The sequence below is a fragment of the Heterodontus francisci genome, chromosome 25 (assembly GCF_036365525.1).
Source record: "Heterodontus francisci isolate sHetFra1 chromosome 25, sHetFra1.hap1, whole genome shotgun sequence".
Taxonomy (NCBI): domain Eukaryota; kingdom Metazoa; phylum Chordata; class Chondrichthyes; order Heterodontiformes; family Heterodontidae; genus Heterodontus; species Heterodontus francisci.
The window spans coordinates 41281958-41308244 of NC_090395.1; the positions used below are offsets into that span (position 1 = coordinate 41281958).

General features: G+C 43.3%; 1 protein-coding gene across 10 annotated transcripts in view; it reads right to left on the reverse strand.

Moving 5' to 3' along the window:
- Positions 1 to 26287, reverse strand: part of LOC137383841 (neuron navigator 1-like) — a 719754-nt gene that overhangs the window by 16706 nt on the left and 676761 nt on the right. For 9 of the 10 annotated variants that reach the window (XM_068057140.1, XM_068057137.1, XM_068057136.1 and 6 more), the window contains 6 exons: positions 24676 to 24911; positions 22282 to 22436; positions 14437 to 14508; positions 12875 to 13071; positions 11157 to 11275; positions 3758 to 3955 (listed from right to left, as the gene is read on the reverse strand). In XM_068057140.1, the coding sequence (XP_067913241.1) occupies positions 3758 to 3955; positions 11157 to 11275; positions 12875 to 13071; positions 14437 to 14508; positions 22282 to 22436; positions 24676 to 24911 (977 nt within the window). Of the gene's footprint in view, positions 1 to 2363; positions 2423 to 3757; positions 3956 to 11156; positions 11276 to 12874; positions 13072 to 14436; positions 14509 to 22281; positions 22437 to 24675; positions 24912 to 26287 lie in introns of those variants that run through there. The other variant, XM_068057139.1, reaches the window with a different exon arrangement.

The following is a 26287-nucleotide window of genomic DNA, read 5'->3' on the forward strand; positions in this document are numbered from 1 at the left end:
AATGATGATCAATTTAACTAACAAAAACTACCACTATGCTCAATTTAAAGTAGATTTTGATGGCTTTCACAGGGCTCCATTGTGAAGTATCCTAAAAATACAGGCCTCTTAGCAATGTTCAGTGCAGCATGTGCTGTGAAAAGATGCATTTCATTGTACTTTTGCTGAAAAATATGCAAGTCTGCCAAAAATTCTGAAATTGAAGATTTAAGGACAAAAATGTTATCCTAATGGTTCTACATGGAGTTGAAGTCATGTGGTCCTTTCCTGAAATTTCAAGTAGCTGTTGAGTTTGGATAAAGGGCAGAGATCCAATTTTCAGCACAACTTTGCTGTAACTGAAGCAGAGCTATCAGAGTGTGAAATTGGAGGACATATAATACTTCTGAATGAATGACCTATTTGTGCCCTACTTCAAAGTTAGAAATCCAAGTGAGTGAAACACTTCTGTAATATTCAGCCTGGAATAAAGAGGGAGTTTAGTTTTCTATTAAATAGTTTTGAATTCTACTCAGTCGAACATGAAAAATCATCAGCTGCTTCTCAACAATATTATTAACAAGTGATGATATTTGATAGATATAGCTACACCGTCTTTGGGCTTAGGAACACATTAAGCAGGACTTCCACTCAGGAGGTTGTAGAATATATGAACCAAATACAGAAAAGGGGAGGGAGTCAATGTTAGGATAGATTTTGCATTATTCGAGGTTGGCATAGACTTGCTGGGCTGATTGAATGACTGACTAGTTCCTAACTTGTTTCATTTCATGACTCCTTTTGTTCTTTTTTTTTAGAATTAGAACATTACAGCGCAGTACAGGCCCTTCGGCCCTCGATGTCACTGATCACAATCAAGCAAACTGTATTGCATTATTGTTCTTGGATACAACAGCTTCTCTTGCAACGTCACAAGCATTTCTCCTTCCTTCTCCAAAATACTGGGCTGGATTCTGCCTAGCCCGGGGATCTGACCCGCATTTTACTGGTCCCCGAGCTTTAATTGTTCCGAGGCGGGATTTCCACCCGCTTGAGGGAGGAGGTCCTGCCTCAGTGAGCTGCTGGCCAATCGTTGGGCTGGCAGCTGTTAGTCCCAGCAATGCCATTGGAAGTAGTGGCCACTGCTGGGACTGCAGTCCAGCTGATGCCATGGTGCCAGCACTTCAGGTAAATTGGGCTTGCCTCTCTGTTGGGGGGAGGGTGGGGGGCGGCGGTGATCGGTCATGGCGGCGAGGCAAGGGTAGTCGTTTGGGTGGGGGGGGGGGGGCATCATGGGTCCCTGGGGTGGGTTGGGAGGCGGGGGCAGCCCTCAATTGGGCGCCTTGTGCCTGATTGCCATGGCACCCTCCGGCGCGGAAATGCCGGCAGCTATTGCTGGGCGGCCTTTCATGTCCCCAGCACGCCTGCTTGCCACAGGTAAAATACCCGTGGAGGCGGGCGAGGGCCCTTAAGTGGCCGCTTACAGGCCTTGATTGGCCTCGGGCGTGTGGCCCATTTCCCACCCCCCACTCCCCCCCCGCCTGACCACCGTAAAGCTGGCTGGAGGCGGGAGCAGGGCGGAAAGGCCTCCAGGAGCCTCCTGCTCAATTTTACGCCGACTCCATCCGCCCCCATGCCACCATCTGACCCGCTTGGGCGGTGTAAAATTTAGGCCTCTGTTACTGATTTTTTTTTGTCCTTATTCTGCCTCTCCTTAAGCTGTTGAATCACTAGAAGTTTTCCAGTACTTGGCACAAGCAACCATTCTTTCTGCTAAAGTGAACGTCGGCAGTCTATTTCCTAAGAGATCATCATAGCAAAACTAATACACACACATATGCACAATTAAAGAGACTGAATGTTCCCAAATAATTTATTTTAAATATTTAATCTAACACTTGGATATTAGGAATACATTTAATGTACCAAAGACTCTGCATATTACCTTGTCTGAAAGTAGTGTAAACAAAGTGAAGTTACGGTCTGAGTGGATTTTATTATTTTGACACATGGTTTGGGTGGGGCGGTGGGGGGAATTTTAACTATGAGCAGGTTTCTGGTGGGAAATCATTGGTTTCAGTTAGCTCCCTACCCACCTGCAGCAGTACGAGGTCACACCAATTTTAACTATTGGCCCTAATTAAGATGATGCAGGACTATTTCCCACCTGGAACAGGCACTAAGTGGGCAGGAAATGGCTGCTTGTCGCTGAAACTCAGGTAGCCCTTGGCTGCCTTTCAGCATGCAGGTGTATGTGGGGAGGAAGGTTCGGGGGGGGGGGGGGGGGGGTCTTGTGGTAGGGGTGGGCTGAAGAATCCGAGGTTTGGGAAGTCTAAATTTTACTTGTGGGGCCTAAAAGAATACCCCTGAGCCCACTAGCCCCACTAAGGACTCAACTGGAGGGTCTCTTCAGCTTCTTGATCCTCTTCATGCTGACCTGCATCTGGTGGGAAAGCACAATGTTCAGCACCATTCGCGACTCCTCAAATACTGAAGCAGTCTGTGTAAAAATGCAGCAAGACCACAATATCCAGGCTTGGGCTGATAAGTGGCAAGTAACATTTGCGCCACACAAGTGCCAGGCAATGACCATCTCCAACAAGAGAGAATCTAACCATCTCCCCCTGAGATTCAATGACATTACCATCGCTGAATCCCCCACTATCAACATCCTAGGGGCTACCATTGACCAGAAACTGAACTGGAGTAGCCATATAAATACCATGGCTACAGGAGCAGGTCAGAGGCTAGGAATCCTGCGGCGAGTAACTCACCTCCTGACTCCCCAAAGCCTGTCCACCATCTACAAGGCACAAATCAGGAGTGTGATGGAATACTCTCCACTTACCTGGATGGGTGCAGCTCCAACAACACTCGAGAAGCTCGACACCATCCAGAACAAAGCAGCCCGCTTGATTGGCACACCATCCACAAACATTCACTCCCTCCACCACCGACGCACAGTGGCAGCAGTGTGTACCATCTACAAGATGCAATGCAGCAACGCACCAAGGCTCCTTAGACAGCACCTTCCAAACCCGCGACCTCTACCACCTCGAAGGACAAGGGCAGCAGATGCATGGGAACATCACCACCTGCAAGTTCCCATCCAAGTCACACACCATCCTGAATTGGAACGATATCGCCGTTCCTTCACAGTTGCTGGGTCAAAATCCTGGAATTCCCTTCCTAACAGCACTGTGGGTGTACCTACCCCACATGGACTGCAGCGGTTCAAGAAGGCAGCTCACCACCACCTTCTCAAGGTCAATTAGGGATGGGCAATAAATGCTGGCATAGCCAGTGATGCCCAGATCCCATGAATGAGAAAAAAAGATCCATACAGCTTTCCAGCAGATAAATAACCTCGGCCATTTTAACTGCTTACTAGGTGTCTAGTCTAAAATACCCTCTAAATTGCCTGTCTGGTTCAGTTGGTTGCATTCTTCCCTCTGAGTTGGCTTCAGCACACAGTCAAGGCTGATACTTCAGCATAGTCTTTGGAGAGTGATGCACTGTTGAAGATGCTGCCTTTCAAATAAGATGTTAAACTGAGGCCCAAATCTATTGGCTTTGGTGAGTCCAGGTGGATCTTTAAGATTTCATGGCACTATACAAAGAAAAGCAGATTTCCCAATGTCCCATTCAACATTCACCCACCTCACCCTCCATGCAACCAATTCTGATTTTTGTTAATTTACCAAAAAAGCAGACATAAAGTTAATGAAGCTTGGAATTTCTCCACCACTAAATAGTAAGGCATTGCTGCTATACTTACAAGTGGGTCTGATTCAAGTGAAGTTGGTGCCGTCTCTTTGATCTTTCTCTTGTCTGCGGGAGGACCTGTAACTTGTGATCCCGTGCTTGGAGGAGGCAAATGGAAGATCTTGGAGCGGTCTTGTGAAGCAGTTGACCAAGGTAGAGTATCCTGTACCCATTTAGCAGGGTCTTCCCACACAGCTTTTCTTCCATATGTCTAAAATAAAATAGGAAAGATTATAGATAGTAATAAAAGTGGCCATCCAGCTCATATATTTATTTATTTAATGCAAAAACATGTCCTGTTAGAGTAACACCTAAAATGAATTTCCAAAACTAATTTTAGATTTCAATTTGAATGCACAGATGATATTTAGGTATTTTGTCTTTTTATTGAAGGTTAATTTGAGTGTTTCCTGTTGAATATATATGTTCTCCTTCCCTCAAGCTTTGGCCAATTGTAAACTTTAAAAGATTCTGGCCAGAATTTTATTTTGGGCGGACGGCCCCACCCACCAGCCAAAAAGTCAGGGGCGAGCCCACCTTCGCCGAGCCTGGGAGCCATGCTGTGATTTTACATGGCCCAGGCCCTTAATTGGCCTCAGGGGGGTGGGGTGTCTCTGAGGCAGGAAGTCCCGCTTCCAAGAACTGACGGCCAATCAGTGGGCTGGCAGCTCTCAGTCCCAGCAGCGCCATCAGGACCGGTGGCCACTGCTGGGACTGCAGTCAGGGAGAGGAGCAAGAGGGATGTCAACCCCAGACAAAAGATAAGTTTGTGGGGCCTCACCTGTATTGAGAAGCACTTTATGTTGTCTGATATAACATAAATGAGATTGCTTGGAGTTCAGTTGATTGAAGATCTCAAACAAGTTTATTTACAGCTAACAAGTATATACAGTGCAGAGCTATCTATTTACATGACTTGCCTCTTGGTGTTACAGTTAGAATGAGACTGGCAGGTAGTCAAATGACTGCATCCTGGTACTAAGATCTTAAAGGTACATTGTATGCTGTAGATATAAGGACAGTGGTTCAACATAATATCAAAGTGTTTTCAGAATTATATCTCTAGATAACCTCCTTGGATGCTGGGGCAAACATGTTGAAGTAGTCACATATAGAATACTTTTCAAGTGGAAGTCTTTGAACAGGATTTTCCCGGCCCCGGAGTGATGGGCTGGGACGTCGGGGTCCGTTGTGCGGGGTTGGGGGGGGGGGTGGGCGGAGTGGTTGGTGACTGGGAAAATAACGGGAAGCGGGGTCGGGATGGTTTGCCGATGCATTCCCGTTGCCAAAGAAGTTTCCTAGCGGCAGGACTGGATGCAGATTAGCTGCCTGCTGACTGGAGGCGGCCAGCCAATTTAAATATTTAAGTTCCCTGTTCAGGGCAATTGGAGGACCCACTGGCATTTTGCTGGCAGCAGAACAGCACTCCCAAAACGTGCAGAGGCCACCAGCCTCATGAAGGTGGCCTCCCAGCGGCAGTCCAGGGGCCTATTGGAGCTGGAGGCTCCATGGCCCATTGAAGGGGTCACATGAAGGAAAGGCACCCTCCCTCCCTCCCCCTTCCAAACCCTCCCCCAACCTTGCAGCCTAAGCATTCCCCAAGGAGGGCTTTCCCGTCTGTTCCATGGGTCCGTCAGCCCCCCGGCCATCCAACATTTTAAAATCATATTGACCCCTCCGAGGGCACCTCCATTTTAGCTGTGCTCACATTCTCCAAGCTGCTCAGCAGCACCCACCTTTCCCAGTGGAGCCAAGGCTTCACAGCAGCCAGCCCTCTAACTGGTTCGGCAGCATCTACATCCCGCCCACCATCCTTAATAGGACAGCAAACTCAGAAGTGGTCAATTAGGAGGCTGCCTCCAGGCATATCATTGTGCTGGTCTGGCTCCTGGAAAGTATGGACTTGGGACCCCCATTTGGTCCCATCAGGGTTCCAAAGCCTGTGGTAGTGAAATTCTGCCCTTTATTTCTTCAGAGTACGGAATCTACATATCTTGCATAGGAGTACACAGAGGGAAGCTGACTGTTAAGTCACACACCTAAGCAGATAATCACCTATTTTTATACATTTACCCTGGATCAGAAATTATCAAACCCACTAACCAATCACTGACTTACAACCAAAATCCCATCATTCAATCGTAAGGATACCACATGCATAGGGTCTTAAATTGTTTCGGTTCCAGTTCTACAACCCTTTGCACCATTTGTTTTTGTCTTTTACTAGTCTCTATTATCCTGTCTCTTGGGAGATACCGACCCTTCTTTGTGTAGGCCCAGGGGCCTAACCTTCATGGCCTAGTAGATCCAGCACTTTTCTGCCCCTGCCTGTGTGTGTCCGGTATCCAGCTCGCTGTCAGGGTCCTATTAACCCTTTCCTAGCTTAATTGCCTAATACTACCTAAATACCCTAGTGGTCTAATTTGGTCATCTCACATGTTCCAACGCAGTGGTAAGTTTATATCTCTGACAGCTTTTGCTTTCTTTCCCTAAATCAATCCTGTGAATAATCTGTATGAAACAACAAGAATCAGACGGATATTTAGGAAGTATGATGTCCTCAGATGGCATTACTTATGGATCCCAACAAAGAAGGTATCTCATGAGAAACTAGAGAGTTTGGGTTGTTATTTGTATGTTGATTGGACACAATTGAGAACAAATTGACAATGCAAGAAATGTTAGCCAGTTTATAACATGGACAATAGCTTAATTGCGTAAAAATGAAATGCTGATAGAAAACAGGCTTGAACATCCACGTGAGACAAAAAAGTCAGCCCACAGCATCCAAAACTGAAGGATTCAATTTCAACATAAAATATGAATATTCTATGAAATCAAAGTGGATTTTGATGAGATTTGGTTTTCCATCTTTGTTGACAGTGGGGGGCTGAATATAGTAACTAAATAACTTCATCATTATTACATAACATTTTAAAATAGCCTTGTTTTTCCACAAAAAGTGACAGTTCAGAATGTTGGTTTCTTTTTGTACACACTGCTGCCCAATACCTTAGTAATCAAAGGCAGTGCGCATTGTGGAACATACAGAACAGGAGAGTCTGAGATATGTTGCCTGAGTTGTATCAATGCAGCAAATCTCAGCCTAGGTAGTGGCCGAGGCCCACAATTGACTTCAGTATCCCTGGGCTGGGGTTAGGGTGGAAAGCATCCAGGAGTATCACTTCAGATCATTAGTCAAGCTCACCTATGGGGAAATACAGGTGAATGAGTGTAATTGAGGATAGGGAGCTGTGGACCCCTTATCCCCCATAGCATTCTGCCCACATTTCCTGTACAGATTTACACAGCAAAAATAGCCAGCGCTATGAAATTGTACCATAGCTAGTCAAAGGAGGAGATAAAAATCCATTCACTGTAATACAGCTTCTAATGCTGCACTAAGATGGTGACTAGCATCACTGGTAGAAGAAAACATTAATCCAACAGTATTTAGGTTGAGAATTACTACCTGCCCTGCTGCCAGATTAGAAGGTATCAGGTTCAATTCCCAGTCTGTGCTAAGTTGATGTGCTCAGTCTGAGTTACAGTATTGGTGTGACAATTCACCTTAATAAAATCAGGCTCAGAAGGGGAAACTCAGCCAGGGTTTTGCTCATAATCAATGGTTCATTCTCATGTGGTCATAAGTGCTCATGACTCGACTACTGTGATGATGTCCACAGTTGAATAACCTATCAAAACTCTTTGTCCACAATCACACATAAACAATAGTCACTTTACCAAAGTACTCCGATGTGGCAGCGCCCATAAAACTGCGCAGCAGTAGCAGACAACACCATCGTCAAAAGAGAAGTGGAAAGGATGAACATTTTTTTTTCTCGAAAAAATGAACTTGAAGCAGATTTACATTTCTTTGTAAATTGAGTCACAATGGAAATCATGTCCACAGGCAGAATTTTCCCTGCAAGTTTCTGAACCCGGCCGTCAGGCTGAAATGTGGGTCAGAAGCCCACACTGTGTAGTAAACAGTCACTCATTGTCATTTTCCCCAGGGTGGCCAATTAGTGGCCAGAGGCAGGCTCGATGTCCGATTAAGGATGACAGGTGGGCTCTCGAAGCTGGAGAGCCAATCAGACGCCTTCCAGCTTGAAAGCGGAAGCAGGCTGTGATGGGAGGTTAAGTGAGAGAGAGCAGGTGCTTCAAAATGGAGGCGCCCTCTCCAATTTTTTTTTTTAATGTTAAACAAAAAAATGGCCTTTTCAGCCAGGCCACCACTGTGGGGGGTGAGGTGGGAGGTGTGTGGCGGAGCCCCTCTGCAGGGTGCCTGCAGTTGATGCAGTGCCCAGGTGGGCTGGGAGGGTTTCTAAGCCTGTCTGGTGCCCTGGATTCCCAGTCAGCCGCCAGGAAGTCATCTCCAGGCAGTTTAATTGGCCTCAGTTGGCCTCCTTTAATTGCCCTTAATAGACCCTTAATGATCCCTATTGGCTACCCGCAACATGTGGGCAACTGCCGCTCTCCCATCCCGCCTTTGTGAAAATGGCCTAAGGGCAGGATGGAGCTGGGGAACTGGCACTTTGGCCATTGGAGCTATTTTCCGTGCCCGCCTGCCTCCGATCCTGACCCTGGCGGGGCCTAAGCATCAAGCCCCACATATCTGTCCATCCGCTCTGGGTTAGGAATCTATCTTCTACAGATTTACAAGGTACCAATACATTATCAAGCTGTGGTCCGCATCTTTCCAGGTGGTTCCACAAATCTATTCTCTACTATTTCAGATTATTCTGAAGATTTCACTATATCAAAACCACCTCCTCGAAGAATTAATCCATTATGTATATGATATAATTCAGCATTGTCTCCCTTGTAATACAAATTTAGGAATAAGATTTTCAATACATATTATTGATTGTTTTTTTTTTACAGTGATTGATGATTATGAAACCTCCTCTCTCATTTAAATGACTTCTCTCCCTTCATCCAGCTATGTAGCAATACTGACGACAGGATCATTTATGCAACATATGAGAAATGGAAGGAGATGCAGAAAAATTTACATGTGATAATTCATTTTATCACATTTACAGATTTAAAGTACTTGCAGCTGAACCTCTGGCATCTGAAATAAAATGATATAAACTTACAGAAAAGTAGCAAAAGAGCCGTAACTAAAGTCGCAAACAACATTATTTGCGACTGTCGTGCACCATCCCTCCTTGTCCTCTCTGCAGCCTTTGACACTGTGGATCGCATCATCTGGCTCTTCCTCTGTTGTTCAGCTCAGAGGGACTGCCATTATTTGATTCCACTCTTTTTTTCTTGAGATTTAGGCTGACTTGCAAGGCTGGCATTTATTGTCCATCCCTTGTTGTCCTGAAAAGGTGTGAATTACTACAGGGCAGACTAAATAAGGGCTGCAAACTTCCTACTCTAAAGAACATTAGTGAACCAGTTGGTTTTTTATGACATTTGACAGCAGGCTCCCTTTGCCACTTCATTTGCCCCGATACTTTCAGCTGCCTAGGCCTCATGCTCTAGAATTTCCTCCCTGAGAATTCTGAACTTCTAAATTATGAATCAAAAAGTAATCTTTGCTATGAATATATTATAACAGCTGTGAGGGTATAATATAGATTTTAAATATAGGGCCTTCATGATTGAACAAACACAAGGGCTGGCAGCTCCTGCAACTGGAAGTTGGGTTCACACTGAATTGGCCCAGGTTACAATTGTAGCCTTAACTGACATTTGAAAATTGCTCCTCCACAAATTAATTTTACTAGTTTTCAGACAGGTCACTAGATGCCAGGATGCTAGATTGAACGTTTCTCAGTAACAAAATATTCATCTAGGCAGTATTGAGGAAACAAACTATCAGAGCAGCCTGTCTCCACCCACATAACAGAAGTCCTGCCAGTCAGCATGGAAGGCCAGTGACAATACCTGTAAATAAATCCATGGTCAATGTCATGCAATTTTCCAAATGGAAGGATACTGATGTGATTTAGAAATGGAAACAAAGGGCTGCATTTGAAAGCCTGTCACTGAAATAGGTAGCGGGTAAAAAACATGGCAGCCCGCATGCACGGGGCACAAAGCGCAGAGCCGCCACAATTCCAAACGCAATGGCGGCGGGCGCCAATGCACAGGAGCTATTTTTAAAGGGCTTACAGCCATAAATGACCACTTAAAATTTTTTAAGTGACAGTCATTTTACAGTTAATACAAATGAATGAAAAAATCTTTCCATATCCTCTCCCACAGCAACCCCCCACCCCCACCGAATGGCATTACACATCATTCCTGCCCTTTCCAACCCCGGAATACCTACCGTGAATATATGGCCTCTCCCCCCATGAAAGTTCAGAACCTTTGACCTTTACCCCTTTCCATCACCCCACAAAACAATCCGAAGAGTTTGACCCCACTCCTCCCTCCCACACTGAGAAAAGTACCTCCTCCTCTCTCCCCACAGGAGTTGTGCCTCATTTCCCTGAACGAAGATTGGTGTGACAAATAAGGAGGTGATGGGGTCTTCATTAATTCAGGTAGGTTACTTTATTTACATGTGGAAAATGTGGTCCCATCACCAAGCAGCGGTGGGGTGGTGGAGGGGGGAGCCGCCATGCGGCCGCTCCATCTCTGTTGAGCTCAGGCTGGGTGGGCCCTGCCAGCGTTGGGGTTGGTGGCAATCTTCACCCGCCCCACCACCATGCCCGGTGTTGGGGACCCTTTAAAATCCAGACCAAAATTGTTGGTCGAACCATTTTAAAAAGTAACAGCAGAAATAATCAGACCAGCACACCATAGAAACAGCTTAACAAGTACATGACTTTGATTTCTATCAAGTGTTATACAGTTAATTTCAAGGTGATAGCCTTGTAGACTAGTCATTTCAATTTCACCAACAAACAGAAAATAGTACACTTTTGCTTTTTCTGCTGCTAATTTGGAAATGTCTGTTTGTGTGGTCTTACTGAGACCACCCCCATGTGACTTTCCAAAATGATTCTCTGTACTTAGCTAACAGGATCATTTATTTTTCTGCAGATTATGTCTGACTTAGTTTATTAATGAGGTTGCCCATAAGTGACATCCACCCGCCAAGGAATGTCCCGTTGACTATGTCTATTTTCTATCCCTGCCATCATCATATACAGGAGGCAAGGCTCCTCCGTCTCCATCAATGAGTCTCACCAAACTTGAGCAGTAAAACTTCTATAGCAAGCCTTTGAAGGAGACAACAGCCTCCAATCCTGTATTTAATTTTTGAATTGTGCACCTCCAAATCCATTGGGAAAGGAGATGGAAAGGCTGTAAAGGCTAAGCTACACTCTACAGTTTCACACATTTAAGTCTTTTTCAAGAATGTAAAGTTGACTTTCTTGGTTTAAAAGAAGATCATCAGTACCATTCCTATAAATATTTATTTAATCTATACATATAATCACCTTGATACCATCATTAACTCCTTCCTGAAGATATGGGAGAATGGAATAATTCCACAGGTCGATAAACCATTCTCTGAACTCAGCCACATTGACCGGAGAAGACAGGAAAAAACAAGGACCTGCCAGAGAATGAATAAAAAGTAACATCAATGTTCCATAGCAGTTATGACACGTCTCAGAATTTTAATATTTTGAAATTCAATAAGATGAAGCAAACTGAATAAATTCAAATATTTGATGAAGTACATTGATTGGCTGCAAGACTTTTCAGCTCTATTTTCACTGTGCCACTAATAACAGCTGAGATTGTGGAATAGAAAACAAAGTATCAAGAAAGTCATAGTCATACCTCATTCCAATAAATCCTGACAATTGAGGATTTTTATCTGGCTACAGTGTCAGTCTTGGTATTTTCACTCAACATTCAGCGGCAGCAGTTGGAAGGAACTAACAGTGTTCAACCAAGACCAGCACTGGGAGTGTTTCAGATAAGAGTGACAGCATTTCCAATGCACAGTCTTGTGCCAGATTTAACTAGAGTGGACTTGAATCTAGTAAAGCACTGATGTTATCAGCGATCTAATGTAATTATAGAAAATAATTGGAGAAAGAACGATAGCATCTATGAAGATCTAGTTGTTTCCCAGTTCTCTAAATTCCTACCTATATAACTACAAGTTTGAAATATTTCCCTTAGGCAGAAAAATAATTAGTTTCCCAACTCTTCTTGATGGGAAAGTAACTGGTATGCGAATCCATAACATGGAGGCATATTCTTAAAATTAGTGATAGGCTTTTTAAGAGTAACCTGTAACCTCCACAATCAAGAAGGACAAGGGCAGCAGGTGCATGAGAACACTACCACCTCTAAGTTCCCCTTCAAGTCGCACAAAAACCTGACTTGGACATATATTTGTGTTCCTTCATTGTCACTGAGTTGAAATCCTGGAACTCCTTAGCTAACAGCAATGGGAAAATACCTTCACCACATGGACTGCAGTGGTTCCACCTTCTCAGGGAAGGGCAATAGATGCCAGCCTTGCCACCAATTCCCACTTCCCAAAGAATAATAAAACAAAAATCAGGAACAAGTTTTTCACATAAATGGTAGAGGAAATCTGGAACTCTCTCCTCCAAAGGGCTGCGGATGCTAGGTCAACTGAAATTTTCATGACTGAGGTTAATAGATTTTTATTAGATAAGGGTTTCAAGGGATACGGAGAAAAGGCAGATAAACTGAATTGAGGTACAGGTCAACTCTGATTGAATGGTGGAACAGGCTTGAGGGGCTGAATGGCCTATTTCTGTTCTGATGTTTTCCCCATCCCCGACCCCATTGTTGGCTTAGACATTCAACTGTGCCCAACCAGGATACTCCTAAAACCAACATTATGAATTCAAATCATAAAACTGATGGCTGAGGCAAGCAAAGCTCACTCCAATTTGCACCAGTCAGCTGTTCTGGTACTGTTTCCCAAACAAATTTTATTTGCACACCGAGAGGAAATATTACTGCTGTTCATTACTGCAAATGTTTTCAGTGATCCCAGTTGAATTTCACCACAAACGGAAGTATTCAAAGGTAGATCCTGATGAGAAGAACTCTGACGAATTCCTATGAATCTATAATATCAAGATTTAAACTAATTGATAATTAAAGAGTCAACTATTGATGGTTATCAAACGATCACTACTGACATCCAAGAAACAGCACCTACCAATAAGGAAGTCAGATGTACTGTACATTTCCAGAAATGTGTGGAGATGATACCATAACTTGGGCACCCAGTTAAGAATATTGAGGATTTCATTATTGTTTGCATTTGCATCATTCTCCGATTCAATCAGCTTTCGTTGTAAATAGCGACTTAGAAATCCGTTAGCAGGCTCTGCATTGTTAGAAAATGGCACCAGCCTAGAGACCAATATTAGGCATTATTATTCCATATTTTCTACCGGCAGATAAAAACAACTGCAGAAACCAACAATTTGATCTTGTTACTATCACAGGAGGAAACTACCACAACTATTCAATTTAAGAAGGAAAGTGTAATACTCTCCCACACTGCAACTGCAGTTCATCAACTGATTTTCTGCAGTTACTGCTGTTCAGCTGAAAAAGGATGCAATCAATTCAATCTAGCCTAACTGTCTTATTATATTATAAATACAATGACAAATATACTTCTTCTGTGTGGAGTTCAATTTGTTAATTGTCCAATTAGCCTTTCCTTTAATTTTCCTTAAAGAATTGCATTTACATTTGAATAAAATACTCAAAACATTGCCTGTTGCTACAAATTAAAACATTCACAACTTAATGGGTGGTGGAGTACAAATTAAAGCATTACAGTCCTGAAATCTCTAGGGGATTTGCAGGTACAAATGCAACTGAACAGAACTCCCACCTGGTCCAAGACAGAAACCCTGCCCAAATCACTTACATGGCCAGGATGGGTGCATCAGTGGCGCCTACCCAGACCACTAGCCGTGAATGTTGCAGCAGCATCCCGTTGCTCCAATACCATGGTGATGTCCTGAAGAAAACTATCCTCTTTTTAGCACCTTCTCCTAATGGATCAAGTGGGCATCTCTGGGACTGTAATCAATCCTCGTCGGGATGAAGTATCTTTCCCTGGTAAAAGTTTGAGGTTTCTTCAAGCATGTGTTCTGCTGAGGTTCATAGAGGGTGTTATGGGCCATATTCTTAGGACAGCCCGGATAGAAGCCCTTGGAGTATAGAGTGTGGGCAGAAGATCCAGGACAACTTTGGTATGGTGGAATTTGAAAGGCCAGTGCTACTGGAGGCTGGGGCTGGGGTGAATTCCAGTATATTTGGGTACCACGCTAAACTCCTGCCTCCCCAGCCCTAGACATTTTGAGCCTTAGGCTCCAGATAAAGACAGCTGTGCATAAAAATCAAATTACATTGTAGGATGCAAGAAAATTCTCAATAGGAATAAAGATCCGGGAATGGGCATGTAAAGCTATAATTGTAATTAAAACAAATTCATCACTGTAGCATAAACGACAATCTGCGACCAAAATACTAGCATGCCATTTCTCTTTCAGATATTGGTAAGCCGGCATGGTTTATTTTTATGTCAGACGTCCATTTCTATAGCATTAGTGCATGGTTTGGCCGAAATTAGTTTAAACTTATTCTGTTTATTTCACTGAACATGAGAAGTCACTCCCTTACAAGAAAATTAAATTAACCTCACATCAATCGAAGGCATGATAACATATATACTAATTTCTAACATGGATCTGTACTTACCTAAAACTGAGATGAAGGCCATGGTTTGGTGTTGTTTTGACAGGCTGGTTGGTAGTTCCAATTACATATGGGCTACATTGTAAGAAAAATAAAATAAAATAAATGCCAAAGATAATACAAGGGGCAATATTTAAACTGCTATGAAGATCAGTTTCTGATTTTAGAACCGTAATTAACTTTGCAGTGCATTTTCTGCAGTTGCAAAAATAGTGCAATTTTCAAATAACCATTGAACCTCGCAACAGATCAAACTAGAAATGCTTGAGATGCTCAGAAAAATCACTCAGTGTTAATAAGGAAGGTCGTACAAGTCACTCAGCTGTTATTCACAATATGTTCAGCAGGACACACAGAATACAAAGTATTAAAAATCTAACTTCTTTGAATAAGGAAGTTTGTTTTGCCGTACAGATATAGGTTTGGTGTCAGCAATACAGGTTCATTTTCTGAAATGTGCTGGCGATGGAGGAACCTCACACACTGGCTGTGCATGTGTGGAATATTACTCAACAGATGGTTAAAAACAGGTGCAGGACTTGGATTAAAACTACAATTTTTTTTAACATCTGAAGAACATCATCAGGAAATTGATCAGAGAACGTTTCTGATGTTAGGGTCACAACAACCTGAAGTTCAGACTATTGAAGTAACTGGTAAGTATTCGTGAGTTGGGGGTGGGAATTAGGAATGTGAAAAGAATGCTTTTTTTAAAAAATAGTTTTAATCTCCACATAGATTAAGAAGGTAAAATTTGTCAAGCAGAGTTTCATTTCAATGTCAAATTCACATGAATCTTTCAATAACCAAGTTCATTTCCCTTCAATTACAGCACTGATGGGATTCAAGGATAGAGGTTACTGTCTGTGATCTTGTTGGATGGGTTGACCATCCAGCTAAGAACGAAGAGGGAATATATGAATGTGTTCAGCAGTTGTATGGCAATATCGCTGTAGTCTTTCAATAAATACAAGTTCATTAATAAGTACCCTTCTAAACAACTGCACCTAAAAGTGTTCCACTGTATATAAGAACTCTCCTGTGAATATAACATTAATGCCAGAAAAAGAGAAAGGATCTGCAAGATGCACGACTGAATATTGTTTGGTTGGTATGTATGCTAGATTGGTGACTTACTGTGATGGCAATTCCATTTAATATCAGTGTATATGGGCTACAACAGAATGCTGGCGTAAGTCTTAAATGTGTCGTACTCAATGGGCTGAATTTTATGCCGCCCCAGCGGGTCGGATGGTGGCTTGGGGGCAGCGTAAAAATTGAGCGGGAGGCTCTGGGAGGCCTACAGCTCCCCCCACCGCCTCTGGTGAACTTTACGGTGGTCGGGTGGTGGGGGGGGGGGAAAATGGCCCGCCCGCCCGAGGCCAATCAAGGTCCTTAAGTGGCCACCTAAAGGCAACTTATGGGCACTCGCCCGCCTCCATGGGTATTTTACCCGTGGCAAGCAGGCGTGCTGGGGACGTGAAAGGCCGCCAAGCGATAGCTGCCGGCCTTTCCGCGCCCCGGAGGGTGGGGGGGGGGGGCCATGGCAGTCGGGCACAGGGTGCCCAATTGAGAGCCGCTCCCACCTCCCAACCCACCCCCGGGTCCCAAGACGCCCCACCCTCCCCCCAAACGACCACTCCAGCCTCATTAGGGAAAGACCGATCCCCCTGGCAAGGCAAGGCCAACTTACCTCTTTCCCAGGCTCCATGGCGTCGGCTGGGCTGCAGTCCCAGCAGTGGCCACCGCTCCCAGTGGCGTTGCTGGGATTAAGAGCGGCCGGCCCGCTGATTGGCCGGCAGCTCACTGAGGCGGGACCTCCTCCCTCAAGTGGGTGAAAGTCCCGCCTCAGGACAATTAAAGCCTGGGGACCCGTAAAATATGGGACGGATCCCCGGGCTCGGCGGAAGCAGGTTCGCCACTGACTTTTACGTCAGTAGCGAATTCCCGTTCGCCTAACGTAAAATTCAGCCCAATGTTTCTCAACAGATTTTATTTGAAACAGTAACAAATGTCAATCTAATCAATATTTAACAGAGTATGCTCGCCAGAAACAATGATGAAGAGAGAGATTACATACAAGAAATTGAACATATGGTTGTGAAGATGCCAGAAACATATACATTGTTGCAAAGATACACCGTAAAAAGAAATGCAGTATATAGCTTCAACATCAGAATTTAGTTTCTCATTGACAGATATAATAGTCACACTCGAACCAAAATGTTTGTTAATATATGTCCCAGTAACATCAATGACTGTACTATTTCTAATCATACTCTTACAGTACAGATTGTAGACTTGATTAAGAGGTCAGGTGCCACAAAAAGTTTCAAAACCTTTCATTTTCTCTTTTTCTCCATATAGAATTTAAAACAAAATAATTTTATTGTTACCTTCATGGGGGTGGTGGGGTGGGGGAGTTGGGTAGGGCTTGTGAATGGGGGTGTGGCGCAGGTAGGAGAGGAGCTGGTGGGAGAAGCCACCAGTCAGTGGTCAGCCAGTGCCACATGCATAGTACTTAATTCATTGTTTTAGAGCAAACCAGACTTCTTTACAACATTTTTCATTTATGTGGCACCTATAATGTAGTATAATGTTCCAAGGTGCTTTGCAGGAGTGTAGTCAGACAAAAATTGATACCTAGCCAAAGATGATGATATTAAGTCAGGTGACCAAAAGCTTGGTCAAAGTAATATGTCACCCACCTGCCAAGAATGAGGCACAGTAATTTCTCCACATGGGCATTAAATTTCAAATTTAATGTTGCTGGGAAGAAGAGAAGGCCTGTGACAAGGGGTTACCAGGCCCTTGGCTGGAAAGACATTTTTGCATATTAACAGACAGTGCTTGGAACAAAGGAGCTATCCCCTGCTCCAATCCAATCCACAAACAGATGTGGTCAAACAAGTTAGTCAGCTTGGCAGTTGGGGTTTTTTCTGAGTTGTACAGTTTGAACTGAGAGTCGGCAGAAAGCTGTTTGATCCTGGATTGAAAAGACCTCTCCTGGCTGACTCTCCACAGCCTCTCCTGTCTGCTCCCATCTGTTTCTCACGGAACTCCAAAAACCCACTGAAGACACGGGAACCCCAAGAGAGAAAAGTCTCCTACAGTGAACAATGTTAAGAAGAATACTGGGCCCCAACAAAAAGCAAGCTCTACCTACAATTAAGGACTCTACAGCGAACTCGAAGCACAGTAACAAAAAACCCTCTTCAGAGATTGCCTCAAACTTTTCCACTTTATTTTACCTTTTACATCTGCTCTTGCCCCACATAATGCACAGTTTAAGGTTCAATGTTTCACACTAACCAAACTTCCCACCATCCCCTACACTCATTATGTATATTTGACCCCTATTACCCCACCGCCGTCCCCCCCCCCCCGCACTGACAAAATTACCTCCTCCCCCTCCATCAGCGTGGTGCCGTGTTTCCCTGGATGGCGATCTGAAGGTGCAGGAGGCCCTCAAGATCACAGGTAAATCTATTTAAAATTAATAATTTTATTCTTTTGAACAGTTAAATTGTGGTCCTGTCGCCCAGCGACTGGGGGCCGCCATGGAGACTCATCGCCGCTGGGAGGTTCCGGCCAGACCCTCATGGCATCGAGGTCCATGGCGGGGCTCATCTGGAGCCAACTTCAGGCCCTCCCCTCCCCAATACAGAACCCGATGCCTGGGGAGAACAAAATCCAGCCCCGTGTTTCTTTTTGGTATTTTGTTCTTGGCCACTCCTCTTTCATTCTGCCTATTAGTAGGGACTCTTGCTGTACCCACCATCACCAACTCCATTACAATAATAATATGGAGGACTAATATTGAATACTGTGTTACGACCAAGGCGGGAGTAATGCACTGTTAATTCAGTCCCACTACTCCACAGGACATAGCATATTAGTAAAGTTTCCCACCTACCAGAAAATAGCCAAATTAAACACACTATTTGTCCCCCAGAATAAAGCACACCAACCCAGGTTTCTTTAAACAGCAACAAAATTAACTATTTGTTAATGAACTGAATCTTAAACAATAATGAGATAAATCTATATATAGACAAGATTTTATAATTTCTGATTCTTCCTAACCCTCATGCACACACAAACATACATACATTCAAAAAAAATGGTTACCCAGTTTTAAAAGTCTTTTCTCCTTACAACTGTTTTTAGTTTTAGAGATACAGCACTGAAACAGGCCCTTCGGCCCACCGAATCTGTGCCGACCATCAACCACCCATTTATACTAATCCTACACTACTTCCATATTCCTACCACATCCCCACCTGTCCCTATATGTTCTCTACCACCTACCTATACTAGGGGCAATTTCTAATGGCCAATTTACCTATCAACCTGCAAGTCTTTGGCATGTGGGAGGAAACCGCAGCACCTGGAGGAAACCCATGCAGACACAGGGAGAACTTGCAAACTTCACACAGGCAGTACCCAGAATTGAACCCGGGTCACTGGAGCTGTGAGGTTGCGGTGCTAACCACTGCGCCACTGTATTATTCTTAGGAATAATAAAATAACTGGGTTGTAACGTTCTGGTAAGATAATTCCAGGTCAGTGAGGTGTCGCAGAGTCGAATAGTCGGCTGCCACCCGAAGTCTCTCCAGGCGAGGTTGATGAACAGTCTGTGATGGGTAGGCATTCATGGCACTTCATTTGCAGCAGGCGTCACACAGATCTTTCAGCAAAGGGTGTTGCAATAGGTCTACTTGGGTTTTGAAATAGCAACCTTGCAATAGAAGCTTTCTTGGGAAATGCGAAGTGATGCATTTTGGAAGATCCAATTCAAGAGTGAATTATACAGTAAATGGAAAAGTCCTGGGGAAAATTGATGTCCAGAGAGATTTGGGTGTTCAGGTCCATTGTTCCCTGAAGGTGGCAACGCAGGTCAATAGAGTGGTCAAGAAGGCATACGGTATGCTTTCCTTCATCGGACGGGGTATTGAGTACAAGGGTTGGCAGGTCATGTTACAGTTGTATAAGACTTTGGTTCGGCCACATTTGGAATACTGCGTGCAGTTCTGGTCGCCACATTACCAAAAGGATGTAGATGCTTTGGAGAGGGTGCAGAGGAGGTTCACCAGGATGTTGCCTGGTATGGCGGGTGCTAGCTATGAAGAGAGGTTGAGCAGATTAGGATTATTTTCATTAGAAAGACGGAGGTTGAGGGGGGACCTGATTGAGGTGTACAAAATCATGAGAGGTATAGACAGGGTGGATAGCAAGAAGCTTTTTCCCCCAGAGTGGGGGATTCAATTACTAGGGGTCACGAGTTCAAAGTGAGAGGGGAAAAGTTTAGGGGGGATATGCGTGGAAAGTTCTTTACGCAGAGGGTGGTGGGTGCCTGGAACGCGTTGCCAGTGGAGGTGGTAGACGCGGGCACGATAGCGTCTTTTAAGATGTATCTAGACAGATACATGAATGGGCAGGAAGCAAAGAGATACAGACCCTTAGAAAATAGGCGACATGTTTAGATAGAGGATCTGGATCGGCGCAGGCTTGGAGGGCCAAAGGGCCTGTTCCTGTGCTGTAATTTTCTTTGTTCTTTGTTCAGGATCTCCCAAAACATGAGACAACAGGCATCACTCCTGAGGCAGAGATTTTTCAGAGACCGGAGGCAATAGGAGTCTGCTACCTTTTAAAATGCAGGGCTTCCTCTCAGCAAAGGAGCCTTTCTCCACGGACAGAAGCAACTCCTCTTTTCCTCTCCAGGGGTCTTTTTCTTTCTCTCCAGGCAGACTACAGCCACCAATTCAAATGTAGAAATTCTTTTTACAAGAGAGGCAAATCATCTTTTTCAGAGAGTAGGTCTTTTCTTTGGTCTGCAAACACAGATCCCAGCCAACTCACTGCATCCTGCCTGTCCTGTTCACTCACATTTTTCACACTGCAAAACTGAAACTGAAACTCTAACAATAAGTCATGTGACAGCCATAAATCTACTTGTCATTTCCCTGTTGAGTTGCTTGGAAACAAGTGCCTTGCAGTCTGGGTCACTCAGTTCAAACACCAAAGACTGAATTTTACCAGCCCCTCGCACTGCAGGTTGCGGTGCGGGGGTCGGTACAATTTTGTGGGGAGAAGCCCGCCATGACCCGTGACGTCGAGAAGGGCTGGCCGCATATTACCAGCACCGGGGGGGGGGGGACCTCAGTGTGGCCCGCCAGCTGGCGATGGGACCTTCATCTGCATAATCAAATGAACCTAAATGAGATGAAAATAAACTTACCTGCAGGCAGCGGATGTCCCATGCTGATTTTACTGACTCCGAATGCAGCTCGTGCGCCTTTGGAACACTGTATGGAGTTCCGAGGCAGGAACCTGGTGGGGAGGGGGGAAGGGTGGAGTGGGGAAAACATTTTTCATTGGCTATGGGGATGGTGGGAAGGGGTTGAAGGGCAAAGAGTGCAAAGTTTGGGGTTTAAAGTTTGGGACTGCCAAGAATAGTTTTTTTCGGGGGGGAGGGGGGAAAGAGAGGGAAATAAATTTATTGCGTGATCATTGGCGGGATGGAAGTGGCGCTTTTATGTGAAATGTACTGTTTTTATTAAAAATTGAAGTCCTGGTCCCTTTAAAAATTACAATTTCTGTTCAAGGCTTAAAGCTCTTTAAAAATGGCGGCGGTACCTGCGCGGTGGCGCAGACACCGTTGCCGGTGACGCAGTGGCCGCCCCCTCTACGTCATCGGGGGAGGCTGCTCCACATCTGCTGTTTAAATGAGCCCCCGCGCGTAATATCGCAGGGTCTCCTCGGTGGCAGTTCCAAGGAGCACGGTACACGATTAAAATTCAGCCCCAAGTTTCAGCATTCAATGTTCACAGAAAATCCTTTTTCTCAGTCTTTAAAAGCGCATAGAATTCTTAGCTTTCAATAAAAAAAAACAAAGCTCTTGTGACAACTGCATTACAGAAATGCTTTACCTGGCATCAGATGAGGACTACTCTCTCTTCTGATTGCTACTGCGATATTTGTTAAATCAAGTTCAACTTCAAAATCACAATGGAAGAATGAATAAAATCAATGATGGGAGAGACATTTTAACTTTGGACTTGAGGGTTAAAAAAAACTATCACTGAATGATACATTTAATCACTGTGAATTCCATCTGTATTTATCGCCAGTATCTTATTTTTCCCTACTATAATAATCAGAATAAATCAATAGAAACTGAAGTAAATGACATTTTTAGAGTCACAGAACAAAATATTATGACAGATTTGAAAATAATAAAAATGATACCATAACGTCATAAATTAATGGTTCCCAGGTGGAAATATTACTGTAATATTTCCTTCTGCAACATCAATTAACTCACAATGATGAAAACAAAGTTATGCTCTTTTTTGTTTAATGAACACAATCTACTGCTAGTTGATGCTACTATGTTTCAAGAACAAAAAGAATCCTGTATTATGGGCAAATGTACTCAGATAAAACTGTCTTTAGCACATTCCATAGTTATTAATGATTCAATAGTTTTAAAAGGACTACAGCATCTTTATTACTGTAGTTAATGCATTGTAGAATTATAGTATTTTTGTACACATTGTTTAGGTAGTCTACTTTTTGGTGGAGAGTGAATGAAAGAAGCTACAGTACCCAAAAGCTGTGTACTTTGCTCCTCTCGTGACAATATCACGCAAGTTACCTTCACCCCAATTTTAATCTAACCTGTCCCGTTCTCACAGGGCTTTTGATTTTCTTAATATCCTGATAAAAGCTTTCGGTAAAATCTAGCATTTAGCAATTCTGTATATTTTTATCTGTAAATACCTATAGTGAATCCATTTAGCTTTATACTAGCATACAATTAGTAGTAAGAAAACACATAACTACCATTTATGATATTTGCATGTAAGGGCACCATTGACAAGTTCACTTAGAGATCCAGGCTCACTGAGGTCGTCAAGTATTATTACCAATGGTACATTCCCTGTGCTGGTTTCTCTGTCAATTTGATTAGCGAGATTGGAAAGGTACAGCTGCAAGTCCTAGAGGGGAAATACATACACACATTAAAACTGAAACAACATTTTAGATTTCCATCATCATAAAAATATTTCTGAATGTAGCTGTACTGAAATTTCGCTTAGTTAATAATAAAATTAGGTAAAGTTCATTAGGATCAATTTGTTTTTAGCTTGCCATCCCTCTTTAAACCATAAATTCCGAAGATTCATGGGTCTTGAAATAAGGCACTGAAGATTAGAATGCACTAACACTTATGGTCATATCAAATTCGTTTGTCTCCTATTTTAACTGAGATGGCTCCCCGCTAAAATAATGGTCAGACTTTAAAGATTTCTACAATAATACTCACATTTCAAAGCTAAGCGCTTTTCAACTTAGTGCATGGTAATATCTTTCTGTTCCATTTTACATAGAATTACGTAGAATTTACAGTCTGTCTATACTGGCATTTATGCCCCACAAGAACCGCTTCCCACCCTTTTCATCTAACCCCATCAGTACATCCACCAGTCCTTTCTCCCTCATGTGCTCACCTAGCTTCCCCTTAAATGATCCATGCCATTCGCCTCAATTATCCCTTGTGATAGCAAAGTTCATATTCTACTCTTTGGGAAAAGAAATTTCTTCTAAAATCCCTTTTGGATATATTGGTGAAGACCTTATATTTATGGCCCTGGTATTGGTCTTCCCTGCAAGTGGATGCACCTTCTCAACATCTACCCTATCAAACCCTTTCATAATTTTAAAGACCTATGTTAAGTCATCTAGGAAGAGGCCCAGATTATTTTCTTTACAAATGAAAGTTTGTAACTTTAACTGCAATTAAGTTTGATGATTCCTTCTATAAACTGCAGTCGGGAGTTAACAAGTTACAATTTGGGCTGCCTTCCAATCCCTTTAACTCATTCGCCCAGGCATGCGCCATGGAGAGGTCACTCCATAGTTGCCTCACAGCGACTGACACCACTGACCACCTCTAGGCGCTTACCCATTGTCTCTCGAGACAAGGAGGCCAAAGAAAGAAAGGAAAGGAACTCATACATTAAAAAGCAGTTTCCATACACAACTCATGTCTTTTATGTACTGAGAGACATGATTTGGATAGAATGCATCATGTGAATTGCATACTATGCCACAATGTTAACAATGACCTTTTTTCACAGTATTATGCACCAGAGACTAGTCCCTGAGTACATTCTGTCTCCACTGTCAGACCACAACTCTCAAGCTAAGCTGATTTATTTACAAGATAATTACACAGAAGTAGAAATACACAGAGGCCCAAACAGTATATTACTTGAGGTACTCAATGTATAAATTATTTCAAAACAATATAAAGTCTTAAATATTCAGCAGTTCCTTTTAATACTTTTTGAATTAATTCTCTAAGGAATCATTTATATGGCAAAGATTCTTTGGAGCCCCTTTTGGCCAACTCTATTGTATGAGGTAGTGAAAGTAGAGAACCTCAGTAAAACTTTTCAACTCTCATACAACTTTTTTCACACCTAAGATGGAAAGGGTTGTGTGGCTAGCAGGGGTTAAGCCCATTTACGCTGGACCTTTGCCTTGTTCTTGAAGTCCATCGTTACCCTGGGGCGATGATTTTTTTTGTGCCGCTCCCCATTTTGGGAGTAATGTCAGAGAAGGAGGTAGGCTGGTATCCTTGTGTCAGCCAGTCAGAAAATAACTAGTTGCCATAAGGAGAGCACCTTCCTATAAATGGCAAATCCCTCTTAGTTCTGTACTTCTTTGGCCAGACCAGCTGATATTGTGTCCCAACAGCCAGCGTTGTGTCCCAATAGCTGGCAAATGCTATAATGTCCTCCCTGCACAACTAGCAGGCTGAAACGGCCAAGTGTACTTCTGACTTTTTGGCAGAACAGGATTTCGAGCTTCCGGGGTTCTTATAAACTGTATATTGTGTATTTGGCTTCCTCAGATCATGACAAAGGACTCCTTTGAGAATACAGCTGACTTAAGTCAGTCTTTAAGTCACATGATCTTGTTTAAGAAAGCCACCATTTAAAAAAAGATGGAATACAGAAACCTTTCTGTTTGAGGCATAATGGAGCATTGCTTTTGTTGCAGACATAAACAAGCAGTAATTCAGAGCATCTAAAGAAAAAAATTCTGCACATTTGTGAGGTACTAATTTAAAACTTCAAGCCCCTCCATTTCTTGCAGCTTCTATAAGAAAACAAAATCACAGTGCAAAGGAGAGTCAATAATCAGTGAGCAATACCTTTTAAAAATTACCTTGCATGAGTGTGTATCCATATTAAATGTTACAATGATTTCATCTGTAACCTCTCGTCCTGATCGCTGAACCAAGTATTCGGCCAAGCGAATAGATAGGTAGGACTTGCCAGTTCCGCTGGGGCCTGACAAGATAAGCCTTCGATGTTTGAGCAGAAGACTGATGTAATGCTGCATCATCGGTTTAGGAATTAGGGTTTCAAAAACCAAACTGTCTACACTTTTCTCTTTTAAACCTGAAAGGAGATCACTTTGGTTAATTCTCCAATTAAACTGTATATTTTCAATATTGTTGAAAGAAAGCATATTTATATCACTTTGAGGAAGTAAAATTGTAAATCAGGCTATAACAGCTTGCAATACACTGTATTGTATCCAACAGACCTGTGTGTTTCCAACTTAGTAGCTTCATAAAAGCTATCTTTGTCCCTGCACTTACCCAGAACAAATTTTCTGCATAATGTTACAAGACCAATTCAGCCTGGTTCCAAAACTTGCAGTACATGACTTAAATAAAAACAAATTATGCTGTGCATCACAGGGGAGATTTTCCTCAGGAAGCACAGCAGCAGCACAATTGGAAGTATGCACATGTATCTTGCATCATGGGCGTGGGGAGAGACCCTCCTGGTATTTTCCAAGGTCTCCTCATTTGAATTATGAGGCAGCACTCCTGACATCGATTGTGCCACGTGCTGGAAGGGGAGGCAAGAGAGGGGACGGTGGATATATACTCTGAGAGGTAAAGCAGAGAATGGTTGCAATCTCTGAGTCGGGACAGGCACTGTCCTCTGAACAGAGCTGTGTATACTCTGAAGGAGGAGATGGCTGTGCATGTCAACACAAAGTCTGCGGCCTGGTAGTTGGTGCAGGTAGTTCAAGAAATTTTACCATTGATATTTGAATACCTGACTGCAAGTGATTGCAGAGTTTCAAGACTGTCTTGCCCGCTGAAGCAAACCTTGGCTATGCCCAAATAATTATGGCATTGTCACTACAACTGCCTACTTCCTCTGATAGTCATGCCTGCCTCTGCTCATGCCTGTATCGCTAAATGTAAGAATGCCCATCTTATGCTGTGAAGAGTTGTTTCCAGCCAGAGGACAACTCTCCTGAACAGTAGGAGCAGAAAACAAAAATAAAGAGCAAAAGCGAGCTATTTGTTCATTTCTACATAATTTCAGCCACAAGAGCGCATTATCCTTTGTCGATTTACAGGCACAACAGCTACATTTATAGTACAAGACAAATGATTGTGTTTGTTCTTTTCAAAAAAGCTAAGACTGTCCATCTTAGCAGTTATCCAGAAATTACAAAATTGCAGATCTTTGGAAACAAGAAACAATAAATAGTCATAATTGGACTTCAAGGCTGTGGCACCTCCGAACAGATGTTCATGAGTAGAAAACAAATGATGTTCAAACACAAATTCTGAGTGGTTTGGGGATTTGACATCACATACATTTATTTAAGCCTCCATGTTAATCTAAACTGCCTGGCAAGAATGCCATGGTTGTCTGCTGTACATCCACCTGATTTTACACTACTTTAAGAGGCATAGCTCCTGTTTCGACAGGAGCTGGGAGTTCTCAAAATTGACCATTAATCCCAG